This window comes from Notothenia rossii (genome assembly GCF_949606895.1).
Source record: "Notothenia rossii genome assembly, chromosome: 2".
NCBI lineage: Eukaryota > Metazoa > Chordata > Actinopteri > Perciformes > Nototheniidae > Notothenia > Notothenia rossii.
This window is the reverse complement of record NC_136904.1, coordinates 88,172,990-88,197,174: the sequence shown is the minus strand read 5'-3', so window position 1 is coordinate 88,197,174 and position 24,185 is coordinate 88,172,990. Positions and strand designations below refer to the sequence as shown.

General features: G+C 40.7%; 1 protein-coding gene across 1 annotated transcript in view; it reads left to right on the top strand.

Moving 5' to 3' along the window:
• Positions 1-22,907, top strand: part of tbx15 (T-box transcription factor 15) — a 34,470-nt gene extending 11,563 nt beyond the window's left edge. Inside the window, exons 4-8 of the mRNA XM_079663848.1 lie at positions 7,327-7,498; positions 13,435-13,602; positions 14,145-14,209; positions 18,249-18,346; positions 21,101-22,907. Coding sequence (XP_079519974.1) covers positions 7,327-7,498; positions 13,435-13,602; positions 14,145-14,209; positions 18,249-18,346; positions 21,101-21,927 — 1,330 coding nt within the window. The 3' untranslated portion in view covers positions 21,928-22,907. The remainder of the gene's footprint in view (positions 1-7,326; positions 7,499-13,434; positions 13,603-14,144; positions 14,210-18,248; positions 18,347-21,100) is intronic.
• The last annotated feature ends 1,278 nt before the right edge of the window (positions 22,908-24,185 follow it).

Here is a 24,185-nt window from a genome sequence, read left to right as displayed (position 1 = left end):
AGTGAAGCGAGAGTGATTAGAGCGTGCATGTGCTGGAGGAAGGCTGCTATATGATGGATCTCTCTGGATATGTAATAAGACTGATATCCTGGCCCTCAGTGAGTCCCAGAAGTCTGAGCCAGAGAGAGAGAGATTGAAATGTATTCATCATCCTGCTGGCCTCAGAGCCACAGGCTGAGAATAGGATAACTCTCAACATTCAGCTCTGATGACGTACAAATGGGACGAAATGAGGTTGAGATGGAAAAAGAATATGGGACGCTGCACGTATACCTGCTGCAGTCCACTGTGGGCGTTCTACAGGCTTACTTTTATAGCTCAATATAATATTTTCTGGTATTATTACTGAAATGAGGAAGTGAGAGGAAGATGATGAGAACAGTGTGTGAACTTTACCTGCAGATTCGATCGCTGCGTTTGAGAGTTGATGCAGATTCAGGCTGTGTGTGATGAAGTGATAATGTGGCAAATAACCCAGAGCTACCTCATTACAGTTAAAATACAGTTTGACCAGTAAGGGATTCAGAAAGCTGCCAGGAGACGCTTTTTTTAAAGGTAATATTAAGAATTGATGGTTGGAATTACAAATACCACTTTTTCTTTCAAGAGATATTTACAGTAGCTAAAATGACCTCAATAGGCCCAAATAAGTTGAGACAAATTATGTCATGTTAATGGACAGCAATAGAGCTTGAGCGCACGATGGAATAAAATTAGATTTGTAAAAGTAAGAGAAATACAGAAAGTAACCAGATGTATCTAATCAAACGTTCAAATGTAAGAAATTTTATTTAACATTCAAGTGCAAAGAAGTTTAATCTCAAAATCACATTTTACATATAGATTCAAACCTGAACTTAAGCTTTGTAAGCCTGACCTTTCCATATATCACTAAACATGTCAAAAACAGCCTCCAATTTAGCATTTAGACAATCATGGAATTGTGAGGACGACAATTAGACTTTATTTATTCAAAGTGGGAAGTATTTATCTGAAGGAAACTGCAGTCAACGTAATATATCTGTTATATTTCCACAAAACCATCACAATGACTGAAGGATTACAATAGAGCTAAACACACAAAAATAAAACAAGGAAAATAAAAATATGTATTTGGCTCCAATGTAAGATCATAATTTATTATATACGCCGTAAAATTAGAGACACGTCTTCAAACACCGTCGTTCTCCAGGTTCGGTGTGTGGACGTAGTGTGTAATGTACCAGCGTGTTTTAAAGGCCGTGAGCACATTTTGAAACACAGTTCAATGACATGAGACATATTTACTGGGAGTGTTTTCATGCGTCGCTATGCTATGTTTGATTAAAGGCTGAGCGTGCCACAGATGCATCCCGAACCACAAACAAAACCCTGTCATCTGAGCAGGAAACAGAGACAGCTTCTCCCCCTCCCCTCCACGCAGATTTATTCCTGACACAAAAAGTCCTGTCAGGAATAAGTTAGAATAAAAACAAACACAGAACAAAAATAAAGATTTGAGGCGTTCTGCCCTGCCGCCTCTCTCCGCTCTCCATCCAGAAAGTCTCTCTCCTGTTTATCCCACAGTCCTTTGCAAACTGAGCTGAAGCTGTCACTGGTGTGGCTCTCAGGTCGGGGAGTTTGAGGTCTGGAAATAAGGTCTTTATTGGAATCGCCTCGCTTTACTTGGGCTCCTTGCCTCTCTTTAGGAACGTCTCATTGGTACCACACTCATTAAATCTGCATTTATTACACGGCTTTCATGTGGACAGTCCTCCAGTTAGCTCTGAGCTTAAGCCTCTGAGCATGGAGACCACACACACACACACACACACACACACACACACACACACACACACACACACACACACACACACACACACACACACACACACACACACACACACACACACACACACACACACACACACACACACACACACACACAAACATTTATGCTGTCATTAAAAGTTATAATCTTGTACATCAATCTGTCTCCCCTTTTTAAAATCTATACTATTTCCAAGTAAGGCACATTTACCATGTCCTCTTAATCCAGATATAGAAGATGATCATTCACAATAGGAAACACATCACAGACACAAAGAGATAAAACAAAATCTTGTAATTTTCTTTATTTTTCTCATTTTGTGGATCAGCTTGGTCCCATATCCATTAAAAAAGAAAACACACGCCCAACTGGGTACTCACACACAATTAAATAACACCGCGAAGGGGATAAAACAGACAGCAAACAACTTAATTTGACCTCAATTCTAAACACACATTAAGCATAGGGACAAACGATAGGAACTACAAACCAACTATAAATACTGATCTCTGACGATGGGCAACATCTAATCAGTTATCTATCTTTGTGGGAGGACATTCAGTACTCATAAGACACACACACACACGCACGCACGCACGCACACACACACACACACACACACACACACACACACACACACACACACACACACACACACACACACACACACACACACTTTGGTCTTCTCTTATAACAGACACAACACCAGTCAACCCTGAATGTAATTCAATAGCAATATTTACTCTGTCAGTACAGTAACCCAATACTCAGCCTGGGTTTGGCGAGAGAGAGTGTGTGTGTGTGTGTGTGTGTGTGTGTGTGTGTGTGTGTGTGTGTGTGTGTGTGTGTGTGTGTGTGTGTGTGTGTGTGTGTGTGTGTGTGTGTGTGTGTGTGTGTGTGTGTGTGTGTGTGTGTGTGTGTGTGTGTGTGTGTGTGTGTGTGTGTGTGTGTGTGTGTGTGTGTGTGTGTGTGTGTGTGTGTGTGTGTGTGTGTGTGTGTGTGTGTGTGTGTGTGTGTGTGTGTGTGTGTGTGAAAGACAGAGAGAAATAGAGCAGTTTGGTTTTGTCAGCTGTGTGGTTTTGAGTTTGCTGGGAAGGGGAAGGACCCTCCTCCCATCCCTCCCCCTCCTCCCCCTCCCCCTCCTCCTCCCCCCCCCCCCCCCCCCCCTCTGTCCAGTAAGAGTGTCACATAAAGTCCAGGCTGTATTGATCGTGCCAGAGCCAGATGGCAGACGTATGAAAGATGAAAGCGGGGACTAATCAGATTCCAGTCCTGTTTGGGGCTAACGTTTCCTCGTTCCTTAACACTTTCCCTGCAACGCCGAGCGTAACCCTAAACAGCTCCAAACAGGAAATTACAGAAACGCCTGGCACCCTTTGTGTGTGTGTACGTACACGTGTGTGTACGTACACGTGTGTATACGTGTGAGTGTGTGTGTCAGCAGGTTAAAGGTCAGAGCTTAGTGTTGAGGTGTGTGTTTGGTATTAAAAAGTTGTAATAAAGAACAGGTAGTTAAAGTTTTCCTTCTTGTGTTTCATTGCCTCGTATTTCATCACCTTACAATACACGCGGAGGCATTTTCATATTAATACATTTTATACAACTTTTGAAGGTAATACCCGACTTTAGTGGCAAACGGGACTTTTTATTAGTATCAGAAAAAGGGTTTGGATACAGAGTTTGTTGCAAAGATTGTAAACAGAAAAGTTCAATATTAAAAGATTCAGTGATGTAAAGACACTTTGCCAAATAGGGCTTATAACCAGCAGATTTATATTACAATAAGGACTATTGGTCTGTGACACAAAGTTTACTTTAATTCTTAATTTGCACTAATTACAATTAAGCAAGACATATGATTGCTTTATCATAGAGGTCAAGTGAAACCTGACTTCCTGTGATGACTTCGATTGGATTACTTTATTGTCATTACAAAATGCAAGCACAGTGTAACGAAATGAAGGAGGGTTTAACCAGAGTGCAAACCAGTCAGTTATATACACAATTATCAGTAGTGTGCACAAAATGATACAAAAATAAAGGTAAATAGATGGGAAATGTATAAATAAGAATAAATACACAGATAATAATAAATACAGTGAATACAGTACTGTATAATTGCGCTTCAGCACAGCACACGACTAGGCAGTATGGGACAGCGTGGGGTTCATTGTCTGACTGCTGAAGGGAAGAAGCTTTGCGTAGTCCTGTTTGTTCTACCCGGGAGGCTACAGTAGCGTGTCCCAGAGCGGGTGCCACGTAGGGGGTTCAACAGTGTATGGTTGGGGTGCGAAGAGTCTCTGATGATATCATATGGCGTATATTGTTTACCAAATAATTCAGAGAAAAACTGTGGTTGGTTTGTTGTTAAGTGTATAAGACATCAGGTTGTTCACAAAAAACCTTATCCAATACAACATACAAATTGTTTCTGGTGTCTTAACCTTTATATATATATACAGTCTTGGTCTTAACAACTGAATAAATACTCTAATGAAATACAGATAATGGGTTTTACTCGCCCAATCGTAAGGAGTTAACATTTCTCACTAGGAATTGTTTCTTGTTTCTGACATTGATGAGTAAAAGACAGATTTTGGATACAAACTTCTAAAAGTGAGAGGCACCTTCTCCAACTCAACAAGGCCACATTTGGTTTGGTCATTTGTCGAGTATCAGATTATTTGGTACCACTTTACTATAAGGCTACCCTTATAAAGGATTCATAAAGGGCTTATAAATAGGTTATTAATTAGGTTGTAAACACTTTATTAATAATTAAGAATCATTTATAAACCAGTTCAAACACATCAACACAGGCTCACTATTTGGCAAGATGACTAAAACTTATATTGGCTACTTAGCTTACTTCATGTTCTTCGCCAGCATCCTTGGTATCTGGTGTTCACTGAGTTGATTCCCCCCCTTCCATCTTGACGTTTCTTGGCATCTCTTATAACTCATTTATTAATGAGTTACTACCATTTATAACTGCCAAAAGGGAGCCTTGTTGTAAAGTGTGAAACAAATCACCATTTATTAATGAGTTACAGGATGCTGGCTGATGAAGAAGATGAAGCAAGCTAGGTAGCCAATATAAGGCTTAGCAGTACAGATAAATGTGGGCTCACTATTTGACAAGCAACCGGTCACAGTTGCCCTGTTTATCTCATGTCTTATAAAAGCTTATTAATGATTTATAAAGTATTCACAGACTAATTAATAAATGAATTACAAACTATTCGTAAACCCTTTATAAAGGTGGTCTTATTGTGAAGTGGTACCGATTATTTTGTGTCAGACTTATTGAAATGTCGTAAAACTGGGAAATTAGGGGTTGCCCGACTTCAAAAAACGATTTATAGTCAAATCACATGGTATCAGTTCGATTTGTTTAGAAATGTGATACTAGGAACAGACTAAGCTGGAGCCAACTTTACCACCAATATGGCGACACGAGGGTGGGCCAACATCTCCAGAAACGCCCCAGACACTTTGTGTGAGCTGTGTGTTGTGGTAGAGAGTGTGTGTGTGTGTGTGTGTGTGTGTGTGTGTGTGTGTGTGTGTGTGTGTGTGTGTGTGTGTGTGTGTGTGTGTGTGTGTGTGTGTGTGTGTGTGTGTGTGTGTGTGTGTGTGTGTGTGTGTGTGTGTGTGTGTGTGTGTGTGTGTGTGTGTGTGTGTGTGTGTGTGTGTGTGTGTGTGTGTGTGTGTGAGAGAGAGAGAGACAGGGTGGCTCAGCCCCTCGATGTAATAACAAAAGGACCAAATGAGAGTTTTGCCGTGTTTCAGCAGTGATGACTTTGGCAGAGACGCTGCAGATAAAACACTTTCAGGGCCGAAACTAAAAGCAAACAGCTGTTCTTCAACCTCGCTCTGCTGTGTGATGTTCCTCCTCTTCCTCTTCCTCTCCCACTCCACCTTTTATCTTCCTGTCCATCTTACTTCCCTTTTCTTCATGTCTCTTGTTTCTTCATGTCTCTTGGTGACTGTCGTACTTTCTTTCTTCTCTTTCTCTCCCCATGCACGTTCCCTTTTCCTACTTCCTTCCTTCCTTCCATCCTTTCCTTTCTTTTCAGCTTTGATTTTCATTTTGTTAAAGAACATATAGCGTTAAGTGGCTGTGTGTGGCTTTAAAATAAAGGAAATCACAAATGTTCTTTCTCTCTTGACCCTCTTTGTTTTAATTTCTCTGTCCTCTCTTTTCTTATTCATTTCTCCTTTTATCCTTTACTTTTCTCTTTTGACTATTATTCTCATGTTTCAAACCCGCTGTTGGTTTTTGGACTTGTTTTAAAAGTAAAAAAGTAAAATGTTCTTTCTCTCGCTTTCTTTTACCTCCCTATAAACCTTTAGTTCCCTAAGTTTCTCTTTCCTTCTTGACACCCCTATAACTGTCATGATTTTTATTCTCTACTTCTTCCTTCCATCTTTTCCTTTCCCCATTTATTTTCTTTTACAAAACATTACACCGTGTTGACCAGTGGTTTGTGGACTTGTTTTGAAATAACGTAGAATACAAGTACATTTCTCTCTCTGTCTCCCTTTCTTCTCTCTCCCTGCTGTTTAACGGGTGAGACGCCCTGACGCCCCGCACTCACACAACATCATAAAATATTATGACTTAGCTTAATTGAAACTATGCAGCCGAGTGTGTGGCTGCATATGGAATATTTTATGTGCTTGAATAGAAATTTCAAGCACGATAAAAAAAATAACAGATGAGTTCTTAAAGCCGGTGTTGTGGCAACGTGGCCGAGTGTTTTGAGTTTGTTTTCCACTGAGTGAAACAAGCAGAGGAGCTCCGGGCTCGCAGAAATGAAAACAAACTTTATTGTAACCCACGAGTCTCAAAACAGCAAAGTGACGAGGGAGTATTAGTCCTGCAGAGTGCACTGACCTTCTGTGGAATAAAAACATGGATGATGAATGCAATAACTCTGTTGCAGGATAGCATTGTGCTTCCTTTAATTAACATTACAAATAATTGAAATTAAAGAGCGCACACTTATTCCCCAAAATGGGAAATGCAGAATACATTCGAGCCTGATCTTCCTGCAAGTAGGGGGGTTCACATGAAATCATACAAAAGCATGAAGAGTAACTATGAAACAAAACAATGTTCCCAAAAGTACAAAAAAGGAAAACAGAAAACCAATAAATCTGCAAAAATGTTGTTATTCTAAAATGGTACGCTATCTGTCACTGATATAGTTGGCAGTACTTAAACAATAACATGTGTACTATGTCAATCAAGTGTTTATAGGGATAGGTATAAAGGTATGGGCAGCTATGTAAGTGTTTATATCACTTTCTTTATCTGAAAATAAGCCAAACTAATCATTAATTTATTCTCAAACGTTGTGTTAATATTCAGTCAAGTTTCTATGTGCAGTTGAAAATCTACTTTTTGCATTGAGGGTAATCGTTCAAATTCATTCTGTTTTTTTTAAAACAATACCTTCCTGTTTTAATGGTGGGTTTGCTGCTCAATATTTCCCCTTCATCTCCTCCTGCAGGTATGTGTACCACAGCTCTAAGTGGATGGTGGCAGGAAACGCCGACTCCCCGGTCCCTCCGAGGGCGTACATCCACCCCGACTCCCTGGCCTCCGGAGACACCTGGACGAGACAGGTGGTCAGCTTCGACAAACTCAAACTCACCAACAACGAGCTGGATGACCAGGGACACGTAAGACACCTCTTTAATGTCTTCTGAGAGCTTTTACTGAAAGCTGCACACATGAACATGTTGTTAGGTTGTTTACATATGACTTGGGACCATATTTAGATCATTTAATATTATCAATCAGGCAATCAAATCTCATTGATGTAGCCCAACAGCACAGAATACACGTTTATCTCTGGTGGCTTTTTCTCTACAGCATTAAGTGAAGCAAGGTTATTTAAATAGTTCTTTTAAAATGTATTAGTGTCCTAAAATACCTCCATATTAATGTGGAACATGCTAATACTTCCCATGACAGGGGAACATAAGTGATAGATTACACATTTATTGACTTATTAATTTGATATTTTATTTTTTGTAGCATTGCAGATCCAAACAGAAACAATTTAAATCATTCAAATATATCATAGTTAATACATAATGGTTACTTTCTCGTCTGCATGTGTTGCTTGTTTATTCATTCATAATTCTGATATTTCTTGCTTCACTTAAAGGCAACATAACAATCTTTCAATGAGGTTAACGTGGTTTAATATTTCATGTTTTACACACCTCACAAATCACCTAAATTGAACACGTTTACAATAACTGTTGAATCATGGACCGACAGAATCATCAGTTAAAATAAAAGACTGACCTTGCGTTGGAACCTGCAACAAGATGATCCAATTTTCTTTTTTGGGTAAAATGCTCTGGGAGTAAACGCTCAAGCTGTGATTTATTAGCTTCATTTTCCTGCTATATACTTCATGCTCTGCAGAAATGAATGCACTGCTGGAGCCGTGAGGCAGTTTCTTGGATTGAGATGTTTTTGATGCGTTTGCTTGAAAGGAAAGTCGACACGTTACTTCATGCATTCATGAGTCATGGAGCCATGAGACTGATTTCCTGCACTACATGACAGCCTGCCCTCCCACACTCTCGTTCTGAAGATGGTCCACCCTGACTGGATGTTATTAGGTTTGAGGATTAGCGTGGAGAGGTATTAGAGGTCTGGGATTTGAACCCGTGCCCTTGTTTTAATATATAATGTTCATTTCCTTCATGGCTCTGTAGAGCATTTTGTAATAAAAATGGTTTCATTAAAGTCACTTAATGATTGAATTTGATTTGCAGCCGCACCGCTGAGCTAAACTTTTATTCTGACCACAATCCTCCTGATTTACTGCCTCGCCTGCAGCCAGTCAGCAACAGAGGTGGTGAGCCCAAGTACGCTTCTTATTGGTTCTTGGCGGCTCTAGATCTGCAATGTGGGTCTCATAGGTGAAACAGTTAGACCACAATCTGTTTGATTTACTGACTTCCTTATGTTTAATCAGCATGCTAAACTGAGTCCTTTATTTGCACTTTTATACTTTCATGGGAACAGGGCAATATAAGATGGAAGAAAACGTTATTAGCTTTTGATTATTAGCTTTAAATTGCCCCTTATGTTTAAAAAGGCTCCACGAATGAAAGGTACAAAAACAGTCTGCTAAATATTAAAATATATTTTTCTTGAAATGACTAAACTGTAATATAATGGTCCTCTGTGCAGCAATACAATTATTTTGAGCATAAAAGATCTGAAAAACTCTTAAAAAAGTTCCTGAGGGTCTAGTGTTAGCATGCTAATTTCCAGGAGTTAGTGGAGAACAAATCAAAGGAAAAAAGGAACATGTATATTGGACTTTAATCCATTAGGTGAGAAGAAATGTCCAATCGACCCTAAAGTTGCTGGATATCTGATGAATGCGTGAATAGGCTTCTCTTGGTGAATGCGTCAGCCATAAAAACCGTAAAAGCCAAATGATATGGTCGCTGTCTGCTTATTTTTTACATTTCTTTTTCCCCCCTAGCGGCCAGATACACATGTATGTAGCTTTAAACACAAGAGAAAAACAACATTTAACTCAAAATACAGTATTTCTTTTTCATCGTTGACTCCACCTTCACATGATTTAAACTCTAAGGTCATGCTGTGCCTGTATTGAGAACACATTGTTCCGCCCTTAAATGGTCGTTACAACAAATAAAACCAAATTTTAAGGACCACATAAATCTAACAAAAATCTCGACTTCAAGTAATATTAAAACTATAACTCAAAGCTCCTTTCATTATGATCTGCACAAAGTAAAGGTACTCAGAGTATTCGTTGCAGTTTCATTTTTTATGGAAATTAAAGCGTATTGAATTGATAGCAAACCCAGGACAGTCTTAGCTCTGTTTGGAGCGTGGAAACAGATGAAGATGGCTCCTGTCCAGATATTTAGGAAGCTTTGATTCGAGCAGATATTGGTGCATAAGGATCCGCTGCAAATCAATTTACTCTCAGAGCGGATGTGCCAAATGATTACAAGAGCGGCGTAGTGATGTTTCCAGTGCTGTGACCAAAAGACGGCCTCCAGTTTAGAGTAAAAAAAGCCTTGCAGATGATCAGCGTTCAGTTGGTAAACGTAAAAACACGTGGATGGTTAGTCGGTGAGGATTCACATGCAGGGTGTGGGGAGGTTGTCTTTCCTCCACTGCTGTTCACTTTGAAGGTTTTGTTTTCCATTGAGGTAGTTTAGAGGCTAAAGGAAATACATTTCAGAGCTATCTGTGCGGGAGAGCTCAACACTCCTCGCTCATCCTGTGTCGTCAAATGGATGCCTCATTAGAAACAGACATGTCGTTAGTCATTAAGCAAAACAGAAGCAGAGTCCGTGAGAAAACCATTTTTTTTATTATGCACATCTTGACTGATAAACAGCGACTCCACTAGTTTGTGATGATCGTTGCAGGTTTTACCATTAACTGCAACAAACAACTTGAACACCCTAGAGCAGGGGTGTCAAACTCAAGGCCCGGGGGCCAAATCCGGCCCGCGACTTCATTTAATGCGGCCCCTCAAGAGCTTACAAAGAATATAATATGTTTATTATACGGGTATGCCGATTTACAGAAGCACGTTGCCCATAAACTACATGTCCCACAATGCATCTAAAATTTGACTTTTTTCTCAGAATTTGACTTATTTTTTTCAAAATATTCATTTTTTCTTAGAAATTGCCTTTTTCTCAGAATTAGATTTTTTTTTAAATAATTTTGTAACATTCTCAGTGAAGAGACTTGCAATGATTTGCCCTAGACTTCTGCTTTCAGACGTAGTTAATTATGAAGTTATTACCCTATCTGATAATAATCCAATGCAGAGGCAATAATATTATTTTATATATATTAAATATTTATATATGTATTTTTATATAGTCTTAAAGTTACAACCGGCCCTTTGAGTGCAACCATAATGCTGATGTGGCCCGTGAAGAAATTGAGTTTGACACCCCTGCCCTAGAGGAGATTCAGAACTTAACCAGTCATTTGAAAAACAATTGTACTCCCTTTTGTAGATAACTGTATGTTCAAGTAGGACTACACCATTTCTAGTAGAGACAGGGTTGTGAAAGAAACTGCAAAAGTTAAAAACATTAAATGTAAATCTCTAATTTCTACTCTATGTCCCCCGCTAATTGAGTAAACAGCCTTATTGATTAAAAAACAAGTTAAATACTTCATATTTAAATTATTTCGCACTTGAATTAAAGTACAGGACATTTCCCGGTATGGAGTATCAAGGAGAGTTTATTTAAAACAGCACATCAGAGAAGTTGGAAAGCAGCTGCTTGAGGCAAGATTTGTGTTTTCTTTCATCCATAATCTGAAGACAATCAAGCAGCTTTGTCATGTGATTTGCACACAGAAGGCTTCGCACTTTAAGCACTTTAAAGTATTTGTGACGCCTCGTTGGTCTCAGGCTTCTCTCTCGTGTGTCCAGATCCGCCTCACGCTGCTGTCACTCTCTCCTCTCGTCCATTTCCCGTCCGTCTTCTCCGCTCTGTGGGAAAATCCAATAAAATTCTGCAGCGTTCTGGACCGGCCAAAACATTTCTTTCAGAGTTGCTTTGTTGTTAATGATCCATTGCATTGTAATCAAAGCTTTTGTGGGAGATCGTTTAAAACTCAGCTGAATGGGTTTTCTACAAAGTCTGCTTTCAACATTTGTCTGTTTTTCTTCAATGCAGTGAATCTGACCCCTCAGAGATTCTTGTTTGAACATGTCAGCGGTATATTGTGTTATTCTCATTTCGGGTCTCTATTGGTGACCCAAAGTGAGAGTTCTTGGCTGAAACAGGATTTCATTTCAAAAGACATAACTATTGCTTTGGTCACTGCATTTCCATGGTCATTACAGTGTTTTTAACTGTGCTTGAAAATCAGTGAAGGCCACACTGTTGTGTAGTCAGGGCTTTATGAACTAAATGTGATTGGATTTGACTTCATGGAGACACATGTGTTACATTGAATGTCCATAGGATTTTCAAAGTGGGTTAAACGGACGTCATTACGAGCATGAAAAGGAAAACATCACTTATTTATCCTAATTGTATTTGAGCGTGAACAACTGTCAGCTGATGTCCTCTGGCTGCCCTCTGCGGCGTTTGTTCAGCGATGTGTGATCCGCTCTGACTGAACATCACCTCAGGCCGAGCAGGGACTCAAGCATGACTCCTCTGGGCCGCAAGGCAGCTGTGTGTGTGTGTGTTTGAAATCTCCATTATCAAAACATGACTGCGATTCAACCTGAATTCACTTCATAAAAGCTTTTCTGTTCTTTGCTGTAGCACTTGTTGTCTTGAAGTTCTTTTGTAGCAAAACTCATGTCTCATCACAGCAAGGTCTAAGTAGAAAGAGCCCCTATTGTGCTTTTTGGGGGTTATCCCTTTCCTGGAGTGTGTTGTATAGGTGTTGGTACATGTCAAGGGTCTGCAAAGGCTAACATCCCGGTGTGTTCATCTCCCACACACTCTTAAATGAGAATAATGTGTCCCCTTATCATTTAGGCTGATTTATTTCTCGAAGTTCCGATTGTTCTTTTACATTTAGGAGTACAATTCTTTTAAATGTAAAAGTATTTCTTCCTTTTCTTGTAAAACTGCACACAGTTGGGTCCACAGGTGGTCTCTGGGCGAAGTGTAAAACAAGGATTGCAGATTACAGCCCCCTCTGTTGTAGCAGAGTCGGGGGGGGGGGGGGGGGGGGGGGGGTCGGGGTGTGTTTGGCTCTGGGTAGATTTTCTCACTCTCTGATTAATCAAGAGCAGACCGAGGCCCCGAGGCGAGGCTGGGTCCGTCTGACGCCTCGCTCTGCTGTGAAATAATCCTCTGCCCCGCGGCATCGTCATCGCGGTGTGAACTCGGTTTCCGCTTCATGTCACGTGGCCCTCAAAGAGAAGCCGTCGAGATAATTGACGTTACAAGAAACTTGCATGTAGTGTTGTGTGTTTGCAAAGAGGGGAAACAAAGACTTTTTGAAAGGTTTAGAGACACATTTCACACATGCGGGCAGTACAGACCTCTGATACGTATCTACTTTATTCATGAAGGCCACTTAACTGACTTCCTAACCATCTGTTATTTCACAACAACATGACTAATCCTTACTAAAGCCAAAGGAACATTGGAGAAGACATAAGAATAAATCAAGGCCACACGTTTTCATTTGTGCCGACAAGATATGTTTGTACAGAGACCCGGCATAACAGACCCGCCTTTCTCATAAAGTCACAGTGCATTTATTGAAGGACTTCAAATTGACATGTCAAAAAGTCGATAACATCTCGTAACCACAAATGACTTCATCCTAGCTTTGATATTTTGTATTTCTCTCTCCCGGGGTCTGTAGAAATCTCATCCAACTGTCAGAAGTTTGACATCTTTTTCAAATGAAACCTCAACTGTTACTTGGAAGTAATATTCAAATATATACTTATTTTTCCGGATATTTGTGTGTGTCACACGCAAAACAGACAAGCAACATGTTCTCACTCTGGAAGTTGTCCTTTGTCATTTTAGTTTCTTTAAAAAATATTCTCACAAAAACATCAGCTGTGCTTCACCTTCTTCTCTTTCACATGTTTCAGATCATCCTGCACTCCATGCACAAGTATCAGCCTCGTGTTCATGTGATCAGGAAGGACTTCAGCAGCGAGCTGTCTCAGAACAAGCCGGTGCCGAGCGGGGAGGGAGTGAAGACCTTCAGCTTCCCCGAGACCGTGTTCACCACCGTCACTGCCTACCAGAACCAACAGGTGAGCAACTTACATCTAATCCAATTAAAGGAAGCCACCCCACAAATGTACATCTTGCAATCTCAAACAATAATACAAATTCTGTGTTCTTTGCAAACACATTTTATTCATGCAACTCGTCCTTCAAAAATGGTTGAATGTTTGCAATTGTATCCGTCACCACAGCATTCTGTGTACATATGTTAACATTTAGAATCACTTTGATAAGCCAAAGTCAAAATAAAAAGACCCTCAACAAACAGCAACATTTTTTAACATGCAATCCACAGTTTAACTACTTTGGTCATGGCCTTGTCTCCAAAGAACTTCAAATTCAAATTGATCAAAATGCAATACAGTTTGCTTTTATTACCAAATCTTAGCATTTGAATGATTAGACTCATTGTCAATACTACATGGCATTAAAGGAACTTCCCTAGTTTAGGAGACAAATACTATTGTGGAAAAGCACAGAAATGTTGGCACATTTGAGTGTTTTTGAAAAGCCATGTTAAGCTCAAATAATCACAAACATCTCCTTTCCACATTCTTCTTGTTCGCAGATCACCAGACTAAAGATCGACCGCAACCCGTTTGCCAAAGGATTCAGAGACTCAGGCCGAAACAGGTACGTCTTCACAGCATCTGTATACCAAACCCTCTATATCGTTTTTAATCTTGCTACATAAAAGGACTATTATTTGTTTTGATCTGTGTGACCTTTAAATGTGGAACTAATGGTCTGAATATAGCACTTAGTACCACATGTTGCTCCATATAAAAACAGCTGCTTTGTCTGATGCCAAGAAAGAAAGTCTCCAGATTTGCAGCACAGGCAGAGACACTTCTCCTCTTAACTCTCTTTCATTCTGTTACTTTTATTGCCATTACACAGTACTATGTAACAACATGGTTTATCTGCCAGGGAGCAGTGTAGGTAACGGTGCCTTGCTCAGGGACACCTCGGTAGCACTTGGTCTTGCCGGGACTTGAACTGGTGACCTTACAGTTGCCAAGCCAAGTCCCTATGGACTTCGCCACCACCGTGTCTCATTCATCTCATGAAATGTACATCAAGGAAAAGGCAGAACGTGGATGTGGGGCTTAATTAATCAGATAAGATTCACATTTCACCTGTTAATTGTTGTTTCAGCACAACATCCGACAGATTTCATTACATACAGTACACTGTCACGAGTTCTAACCAGCATAAGAGACGAATACAATCAGCACACATAATAGTTAATATCTCAGGATCAGAAACACATTTATTGCCAATTAGTTTTAATAATAATTTGCTTGAGTATGGTGCATACATAAAACCAATTAAGAGAAGAGAAAATGTAAGAAAAAGGACAAAAAATAGGACTATTATTTAAACTATTATGAAATAAATCTGTGCAAAAATGTATTTTCATTTGCAAAAAGTTACAGGTGACAATTTATTTTTGGACAATTTAACTGTGCAGATGTCCTTTACGATACAGTAGCTTCCGCCCCTCAGCGATATCGGGGGAGCCTTTTTTTCTCTACGCTTAATTATATAAAACCACATCGAGTATTTAGATATTTAGGAGCTCCTGCAGAATGAAACACACCCATTCAAATTCCAAACAATACTTACATGTTAGCATCCAAAGCAGTGTCATATTTATTTAGCCCCACAGATGTACTGTAGACATATTTTGACCTGTGAATTACAAAATCCCTGCTAACATGGTTATCAACACCCTGTCTGAGCAGTGAGTCATTCTGCATAAATCACCATCAGACTCAAACAGGAAATATTTGATATCTTAGCACTCCACTTCCTGTCAAACATCATAAAGCCTGGAAGTAACACACACACAAACACACCCACAGAGAGAGCGCTCCTATTGGACTCTCTGCCTTCTTTCCTTCCTCTCTTAATTCGTCTGCCTTTCCCTCCGTCTCTGAATTATCATATATAACATTTGCGGAGGAAGGAGAGGGGGGGGTGCACATGAAAGCAGCGCCCTCCATCTGGTCTGCATTATTGGCACACAGATATTTGAGACATCTTTTTTCATTTTTCCAACAATAGACTGTTTGATTTATGAACTGGCATTAGTATTTCATTGCAGAAAAGCTACAGATGAAAAGATAACGGGGGAATGAGATATTCTTCTGGAGGAAGAGACAATTAATTTATACTCACGTACGGCTCGGGATGCCTTCACGTCAGCCATGTTGTTTTGTTCGGGTTTAATACCAGCTTTAGAGACTTTACAGTGAAAACTCAGTGTCACCTTAAAAGGCCTTTCTGCGTTTCTTCATCTTTGATCATTCCTGCATATTGTTAGTGAGCTGCAGCTCCGACCCCTGACCCCTACACTGCTGCTGCTGCTTCTGATAATGATGGTGATTTAGGAGTTTAATAAGATCACGTACAGTAAGAAACGTATCAGTTTGGCTGCAACACTGTTAATGTCAGGTCCCAAAGAGAAAGGTATTAGTAACAGTCGTTATGTTGAGCAATTATAAACTGATAGAATACGTGTGTGAATATTGAATGTGATCACACAGGAGCCAAGACCAAGCTGTGACTAAAGCTTAGTTTAATTAGAAAACGTAGCAGACTAATGTTATCCTTTTAAAATCAGCTTTTGTTCCAGAAATTGTAGGCGTAAAAACCAATAGTCTATTTCCTACATTTATATTCCTTTTGAAGAACTTAAAAAGATATATAAAACGTTTTCCATCCTGTCAGACAGCGTCACATTCACTCTGAATTAGCATATCCATTGAGGTATTTAAAGCCAAAGACTTTTTGGCCGCACAGTTATCAGATCAAATTTTTGTATTCCCTGGAGTGCGCCAACATATCTGTCATGTTTGGAAATGTTTGGTTGCCTTGGTTTGGCTTGTTGAAATGATCCTAGTTACAATGAAGCTGAATTGTATGAAAAAGGCCAAAGGTTAATCACAAAGAAAAGGCAGAGAATATATCACTCGACAAAAGTGAGCTCAGAGAACCAGATAGTAATTCTGATGGAAAACAAATAGTTGCAATTAAAACATCTAACTAGTGCGATTATCTTAAATCTTGTGTACGAAAATATTCAGTTTACCTCGGTATTCTGTAGATTCTGTAGTGAAGACTCTGCATTTACCTCATTCAATAAAAAATGAAGCATTACATTTACAGGTTCAATTTACCTAAGGAAAATGCCGGTTAATAACCATTTATTTACGATATTTATCGATCATTATTTATGAGGAAATGTAAGATAATTCATAAAAATGTTCATCCTAAAGTAAAACAACTGTCTTTACCGACCTTTTTGCAGTCAATTCAGCCAGAATGCAAACGTTAAAGTGCTGGCTGCAAACATTAAAACAGCCGTGACACCTTTTCTGCCACACGTCTGTTAAACATAACTCACTTTATACTAGTTTAGGAAATGAGCTTATTAACAGACATCCAGAAAAGCATGCATGAAAACACAGCCCCTTCTTTGGATTAAGAGTGTCTGCATCCTGTGGAGCATTACCGACTAGTTCCACATTAAGTTGGAAATCAGAATGAATGTAAAGGGCAAACCGGCACCAATAATCCCTGGATTAAGCTCCAGCTTGTTTTCCTTTTTCTGACTCTGCTAACAGCTTCTTAATATAGATCTCTCCCCCGCTCTAAATTATGGTGCAGTCTGGTGACCGGGCTTTATGGCCTGCAGCGGAGGGATACAGCTCATTTGTTGTGTTTTGGTCCCGCAGTGTGTGTGTGTGTGTGTGTGTGTGTGTGTGTGTGTGTGTGTGTGTGTGTGTGTGTGTGTGTGTGTGTGTGTGTGTGTGTGTGTGTGTGTGTGTGTGTGTGTGTGTGTGTGTGTGTGTGTGTGTGTGTGTGTGTGTGTGTGTGTGTGTGTGTGTGTGTGTGTGTGTGTGTGTGTGTGTGTGTGTGTGTGTGTGTGTGTGTGTGTGTGTGTGTGTGTGTGTGTGTGTGTGTGTGTGCAGTGATGGCGATTAGCATGGCACACTAACGAGCTGCCACGGTCCTAAAATAACACGGTGAGAAGTGACGGGGCCGAGCGGCCTGCAGGGAAGTAAATCAGGCAGGAAGGAGAACCGTGTACAGATTCAAGATGAAACGTCACCCAGATTTATGTGCACACTTAAAACCTGCTCCTTTTTAATGGCTCCAGTTTCCTCAGAGCAGGACTCCAGTCTCCCCCACCTCTCTCTCTCTCTCTCTCTCTCTCTCTCTCTCTCTCTCTCTCTCTCTCTCTCTCTCTCTCTCTCTCTCTCTCTCTCTCTCTCTCTCTCTCACACACACACACACACAGTCAAAAATGTACACTTATCTTGTGATGATACAGGTCCTGGTTGAAGGCAACATTTGACATTAAATAAGAGGTAAAACATCAAAATTCAAATCTATATATTAATATGATGATTATTAACAAAAATACTACAAATAGGTTTTGCCTTTTCCTTTGGTGACAGGCGAGATTTTAGAACAACTCATAATTTCCCGTCTAGCAAAACATCAACAATGAAATCTTCCCTCTCTGTCTCACTCTCTCCATCAAACTCTTTCTCTGTTCCTGTCATCTGGTCAACACACACACATGCAGATATCATAACTGTCCCATTTCCCTTTTCTTTTGATATCCTTAAATGTCTCTCTCTGCTCGTCTCTTCGTCAGGACCGGCCTGGAGGCGATCATGGAGACCTACGCTTTCTGGAGACCTCCTGTGAGGACCCTCACGTTTGAAGACTTCACCAACATGCAGAAACAGCAAGGTGTGTGATTAAAAAATGTGCTCACACGATGACAAATCGACAAACTCCAAATTCCCCCTCAGGCTTTTCTTTCTACTTCTTTTATATTAAGTTTTTTTTTTTAACGAGATTTTGTGCAGAATAGTAAAAGACAGATTTCTTACCAAAACAAGAACGTGGTCTCTATGTCTCCACTTGAATAACTGATCCCAGATATGCTAGGCACATTGCTAAAAACTGTTGTTAGAGTTGTACATACATATGATGTGAATAAACCATTTTTACGACACATTAGAGGCCCCATTAGATCAGCGTGTTACCCTTTAAATAACTCGTATGGGAGAATACTAAAACAGTTTACAAAAAAACCCATTATTTTAGTAGCCACTGATTTAAATCTATTCCAGTGTTGTGGATTAAAGAGAAACTAAGCTATTCTTCGTTTTAATGTGATCTGAATTCTTGGCGACCACTTTAAGCACAACTGTGGTATCCCATAATACTCACTGCTGCCATTAAAGCTTTATACCCCCTTTACAGATGTGACTGTGTTCATTTGTTGGCACAAAACAATGGATGGTTATTCTTGTGATCCATTACAACAACAACAATTATAGCAATTAACTTAAACATGGTATCATTTGTTCCTAATTAAGCAACATAGTGTTTGTAAGTTTATAACAAGGTAAAGTTATTTAACATTGTATATTTAATGGCTAGCGGTAATTAGCGGTAATTGGAGCATACTGTCCCAACCTGAACTCTTTCCCCTGCATATATCACCACACACCACATCAGCAATGGTTGTCCTTTATTTGAGCTTGGCCATACGCTGCTGCTCTGGCAGCTCTGAAGGCGTCTGCTGAACTTTTCACATCACGCGCGGCTTTTGAAAATAAAATCGTTAAACAAACCCCGGGGCTCTTGGACGGCTCCGCGACACGAGTCACCGTCAGCAGGGGCCAGCATAGGGTCTTAGTCATGGCTCGTGTCAAGGCCCACGCCACTTTTTAAGTTTCCTCACAGACCCTATCTCAGTCACCTCCGGAGAGGTCAATATGACGTGATGCTCCGTATTTTGTCTGAGCAGAGGGACGTTTATTTGTTATCATTAAACTCCTCCGAAGTGTTTAGGAAGTAATCAAAGTCCTTGCACCGCCAGTGAACCCTGTGTCACAGTATGTGTAAGTGTGTCTTTGCCCTTATGGCACAACACACTCTTTTCCCTTCGAGTAATCAACTATTCCCCCTCGGCATTGAAGCACCTCGAGCCCTTTTAACCAGAGGAAAACATGACATCACCAAACTACAGTCCTCTCTTCCCTCCTCTCTTTTTTCTCATACATCTCCCCCCTTTTTCTTTTATTTCTCTCCCTTCCCACAAGCCCCCTCCCTCATCTTCTGAAGCGATATTATCGAAGGCATATGGTGCAAAATCAGAACCCAAGCCAAGCGAGTCCTGGATTATTTAGTTATGCCTCCTCCCCATTCCGGGTTCAAACCGAATTTCTTCAACAGCGAGATGAACCCCGGCCAAATTCTCATTAATAGAGAAATATGTGATTGATATCCCACAGCTATCATTTCACTCTGAAAGGGCTAGACTTACTGGATACGATTTGTGCCAGCCCCCTTCAGCTGAATCACTACAGTACATGTCCAAACTCTTAAGAGTCCGCCACTTTTTATTAAAGAAAGGACCTGCGGATGTGGGGCGGCTCTGTTGACCAGACATGGTCAAACTGAAGCCATATTTTCTCCACATACCAGCAATACACTGTATGTCATGATTCATGATCTCTTATCCAAACTTTCAAATAGTAAGGTCCTGCAATTAGGCACAAGTTAGGAGTTTGAAAATATTCAAGTGGAACAACAAGGTTACATTTGTAATGTAGCTTAATCTGAGCCATTGCATGGGCACCACTTGGAAATGCTCCCATTGATGACACACACTCAAACTTACAGATACACACTATGATGAAGAATCTGGTTAAAACTTACCTTGGTTCATTTAGTGGAAATACAATAGTACATTTATAAACTAATTCAGTCTTGAAGGCAATAACATTTTCTAAGATATTGGATGAGGTAATATGACAATAAAAAATATGAAAACGATCAAAATCCGATCTTAAAATTAGAAAGTGCTCTGAAAACATTACATTCAGTCTTAAATAGACATTGCAACCATTAACCACAACACGTGAAATACATTTCTCCAGCTCTGCCATAGGGCACAGAGGATGTGGAGGTCTGGCTCTGAGAGGCTAACTCTAATTCCTCTCCACAGGGAAATCCTGTTTGTTTCTTGATCTCCTCCACAGGGAGGTCAGAGGCCGGAGGGGATTCATGTCACTTTTCCATCATATCAAAAAAAAAAAAAAGTTTGAGCTATTGCCTAACTTTTATAGCTTCTTATTTTATGTAGAATAAATAAAGCTGTTGTACGATAAAACGTTCACATGCTCCAGTTTTTTATGGTTGATTTTCAAATAACTTGGAGTAATTTGATGTACAACCTTAAAATCCTTCCAAATAGATTTTAGTATTTAAAGTGTATACAGGAAGTAACCTTCTCACAATGAAAAATGTTAATAATACATTTTATTAAATGTTCAATCCGAAGATGAAACAAACCCCGAACAATAGAAGTGCCTTTTGGACTCTCCAGTTATAATCTTTATGAAAACGTGTATATGTAGTTTGTATGTGCTCAAGTGCTCTTCTGTTATATGCCCCTGTGTTCACTCTCACTGTATCTGTGTTTTCCAGGTGGAAGTACAGGCACCTCTCCCACCACCTCCAGCACAGGAACCCCCTCCCCCTCTGGTGCGGCTCACCTCCTGTCTCCCTCCTGTTCCCCTCCCACCTTCCACCTGGCCCCCAACACCTTCAATGTGGGCTGCAGGGAGAGTCAGCTCTGCAACCTGGGCCTGTCCGAGTACCCGGCCTGCGCTCGCAGCAACATGGCCGCTCTGCAGGGCTACGGCGGCCTGGCCGACAGCTCCTACGGACGCCTCCAGGCTGCAGGGGGCGCTGTGGCCTCGGGGCAGCCTTCTGAATCCTTCCTGCCGCAGAGGACTTCCTCCCTGATCGCTGCTGGCATGCAGGGCGGCCCTCACGCCTCCCTGAGCGGCGGTGGTGGTGGCGGCTCTGGAGGAAAGATGGATGCCTATGGCGGTCAGTTGGGCTCCTTCCCGGCCTCGCAGCTCCAGTACGTGATGCAGGCCGGAGGAGGCTCAGGCTCCGCCCCTTCCTCCTCATCAGGATCCTCCCCTTCCCCCCACATGTTCAGCGGGGGCCACCACCACGTGCAGCAGGGCTCCTACAACGCTTTCTCCCTGCACAACCCTTACAACCTGTACGGATACAACTTCCCCACCTCCCCTCGCCTGGCTGCCAGCCCCGAGAAGCCTCAGGGAGGTTTGCTCTGCTCCTCGTCTTCAGCCGGGGCCTTCGCCGAGCGCCAGTACCTGTCCAACGGGAACATGGACACTATGCACATGATCGGCAACAACAGCGGCGGCCAGCAGGGCGGCAGCTCCTGCGATGGACGTCAGTATGGCTCCTCCTCTCAGATGTCCATGCACATGGTGTAGAAACTTGGATTGAACCTCACAGTCCTCCATGTTTCTAAAGTCTTTCAGCTGGAAAGCTATAAACCCGGTGTGGCGTTGATGTTGGACCGGTGTTTTTACATGAAGCGCTTATGTACTGAGGTACGAAACAAGCCTTTCAGAAAAGGACATCATTTGTTTTTAAAGACACTCCACAACATACAAAGCATTATAGAGGGAGTCAAAACTATTATTTAATTATCTTTGTATTATGAAGTGAATATAGAGACAGCAACCTGACTCTCTTACTCTTACCGACAAGAGAGAAACAACCAAACTCAGATTGTGATAAAGGAGCCCACATGCTCCAGTTCAGAAGGGATTATCAGTTGTGAAGCTGTTACAGTGCAATAGTAGCAACGCTCTTTTCAAGGGACACTCTTGGGACTCGAAGGCCTTGCAGTCAAGACATTTTTGCAACCAAAGAATCTTCACTGTGATCCAGGAGTTTTCTCTTCACGCAGCACTTGTGCCAAATCGTCTGGAGGTCAGCGGTTTGCCACCATGGTCTGAAGTTTGCCTGAAATGAAAGGGACAACTGGACAAGATCTCTGCAGGACTCACTGCTCCACACAGGATGAAGTATGTGTGGAAACATGTGGACTTCATCAACCCCTTACCCTCATAGACTGGAATGGCTTCACTATTTTTGAGTGGATTATGTTTTTTAGCATATATATAAGATGGCGAATGCAATCAATAACATAAGCTTAAAAGTTGTTGTGTGAAAAAGTTATTAAAGAAGCAATAGCAGATGGAGAAATTAAAGTATGTTTTGGTGTGTTGTAGAGATATGTATTTAAGTGCTGAGCAATATAACAATTTTACTGGCCAATCTGTTTTAAAATGTGTGAAAAAAAGGGAAATGGCAAAGTAATTCTTTTTTTTGAGGCATTTAAAAAAAAAATGTAAATACAGGTGCCAAGCACGTAAAAAGCTCAATAAACGTTTTAATTCATGAACATGGTTTTGATTTATTTTGTCCTCGTTAGCAGCAGGTTTTCAAAGTTAACTTAATATTGTAGCCTATAACTGCAGAAATGAAGAACACACTGTGTTCTCTGAAAACTCAGGAACAAGACTCGCTCATAAAAAATAATTGAACGTACATTAGCAAAACAAATGACAACGTTTACTATATAATAACAAATGATACCTTAACGTGGTATTTGTTAAACAGGAATTTACGGATTAATTATTGGAAATGACTGTTAAATTATTTTTTATAACGGTTTAAGATTTGAACTGTAAGTCAGAGCCTCGAGGCTACATAACAATGAATGACATGATTATTAATCACATAAGAGCTTAGAGTATAAAACACACACACACACATCTGCCCTGCACCACATCACAGGCTCCAGCTTCAAACGCTGATGCAATGCATCCATCATAAACCAAACTGGAGGAAAAAGACACAAAAAAGACACATTTTATCCCTGCTGGTTCTGTTTATTATAAGAATGAAGAATAAAGCTCTGGTGCCAAATGCACTCAGATGCACTGCTGTAGTACTCACATAAATATGGCACCTGTTTTCAGAGACAGAGAAAATCACCTTGAAATAATCATTTGAAGAGGAAAATAGAGGAAAAACAGTATTTAGGATCCTTCCTACTCCAGCTTTGTGGTTACACAGGCTCAGACTCTAGGGAACTATCCAGGGGCCAATCAGCGCCCATTACACTCCATGTCTTCTGAACGGCTCTCTCCAATCACTTCCTATCATGCGTACAGCTCCAGCCATGAAATATCATATCTGAACTATCATCAGAAAATGAAGGGGGTGCACGACCGTGGAGACAGCGACCAAGGATTGGAAACACCTGTTTTTCCAAGCATGACTTAAAATAATGAGCGGGGTGATGCACCGGAGAGAAGCGCATGATTTCACAATTTGGCTCCACTCCATATATCTGGACATTATTTCCAATAATTATTCACGTTATTTGCCTGATATACATCCCTTCTCTTGTTCCAGCAGCATGTCCCCCCCCCCCCCCCCCCTAACTTTCCCCGCAGATTTACCTCAGGGCCTGTTAAATTAGGAGATGTATTTGTAAAAAGAAGCAGTGCATGGGTGCAGAGTATGACATAATGCACAGCAGGTCTGTTTTTATACCGTAAACTATCAATCAGGTCCTTAAGTGGAAAAGAATGGCCGAGCTTGAGTAACAGCCACTCTCCGCCTTTCATCGTGGCGTCTTTCATTAGAAACAAAATATGCAAACGATCACTTT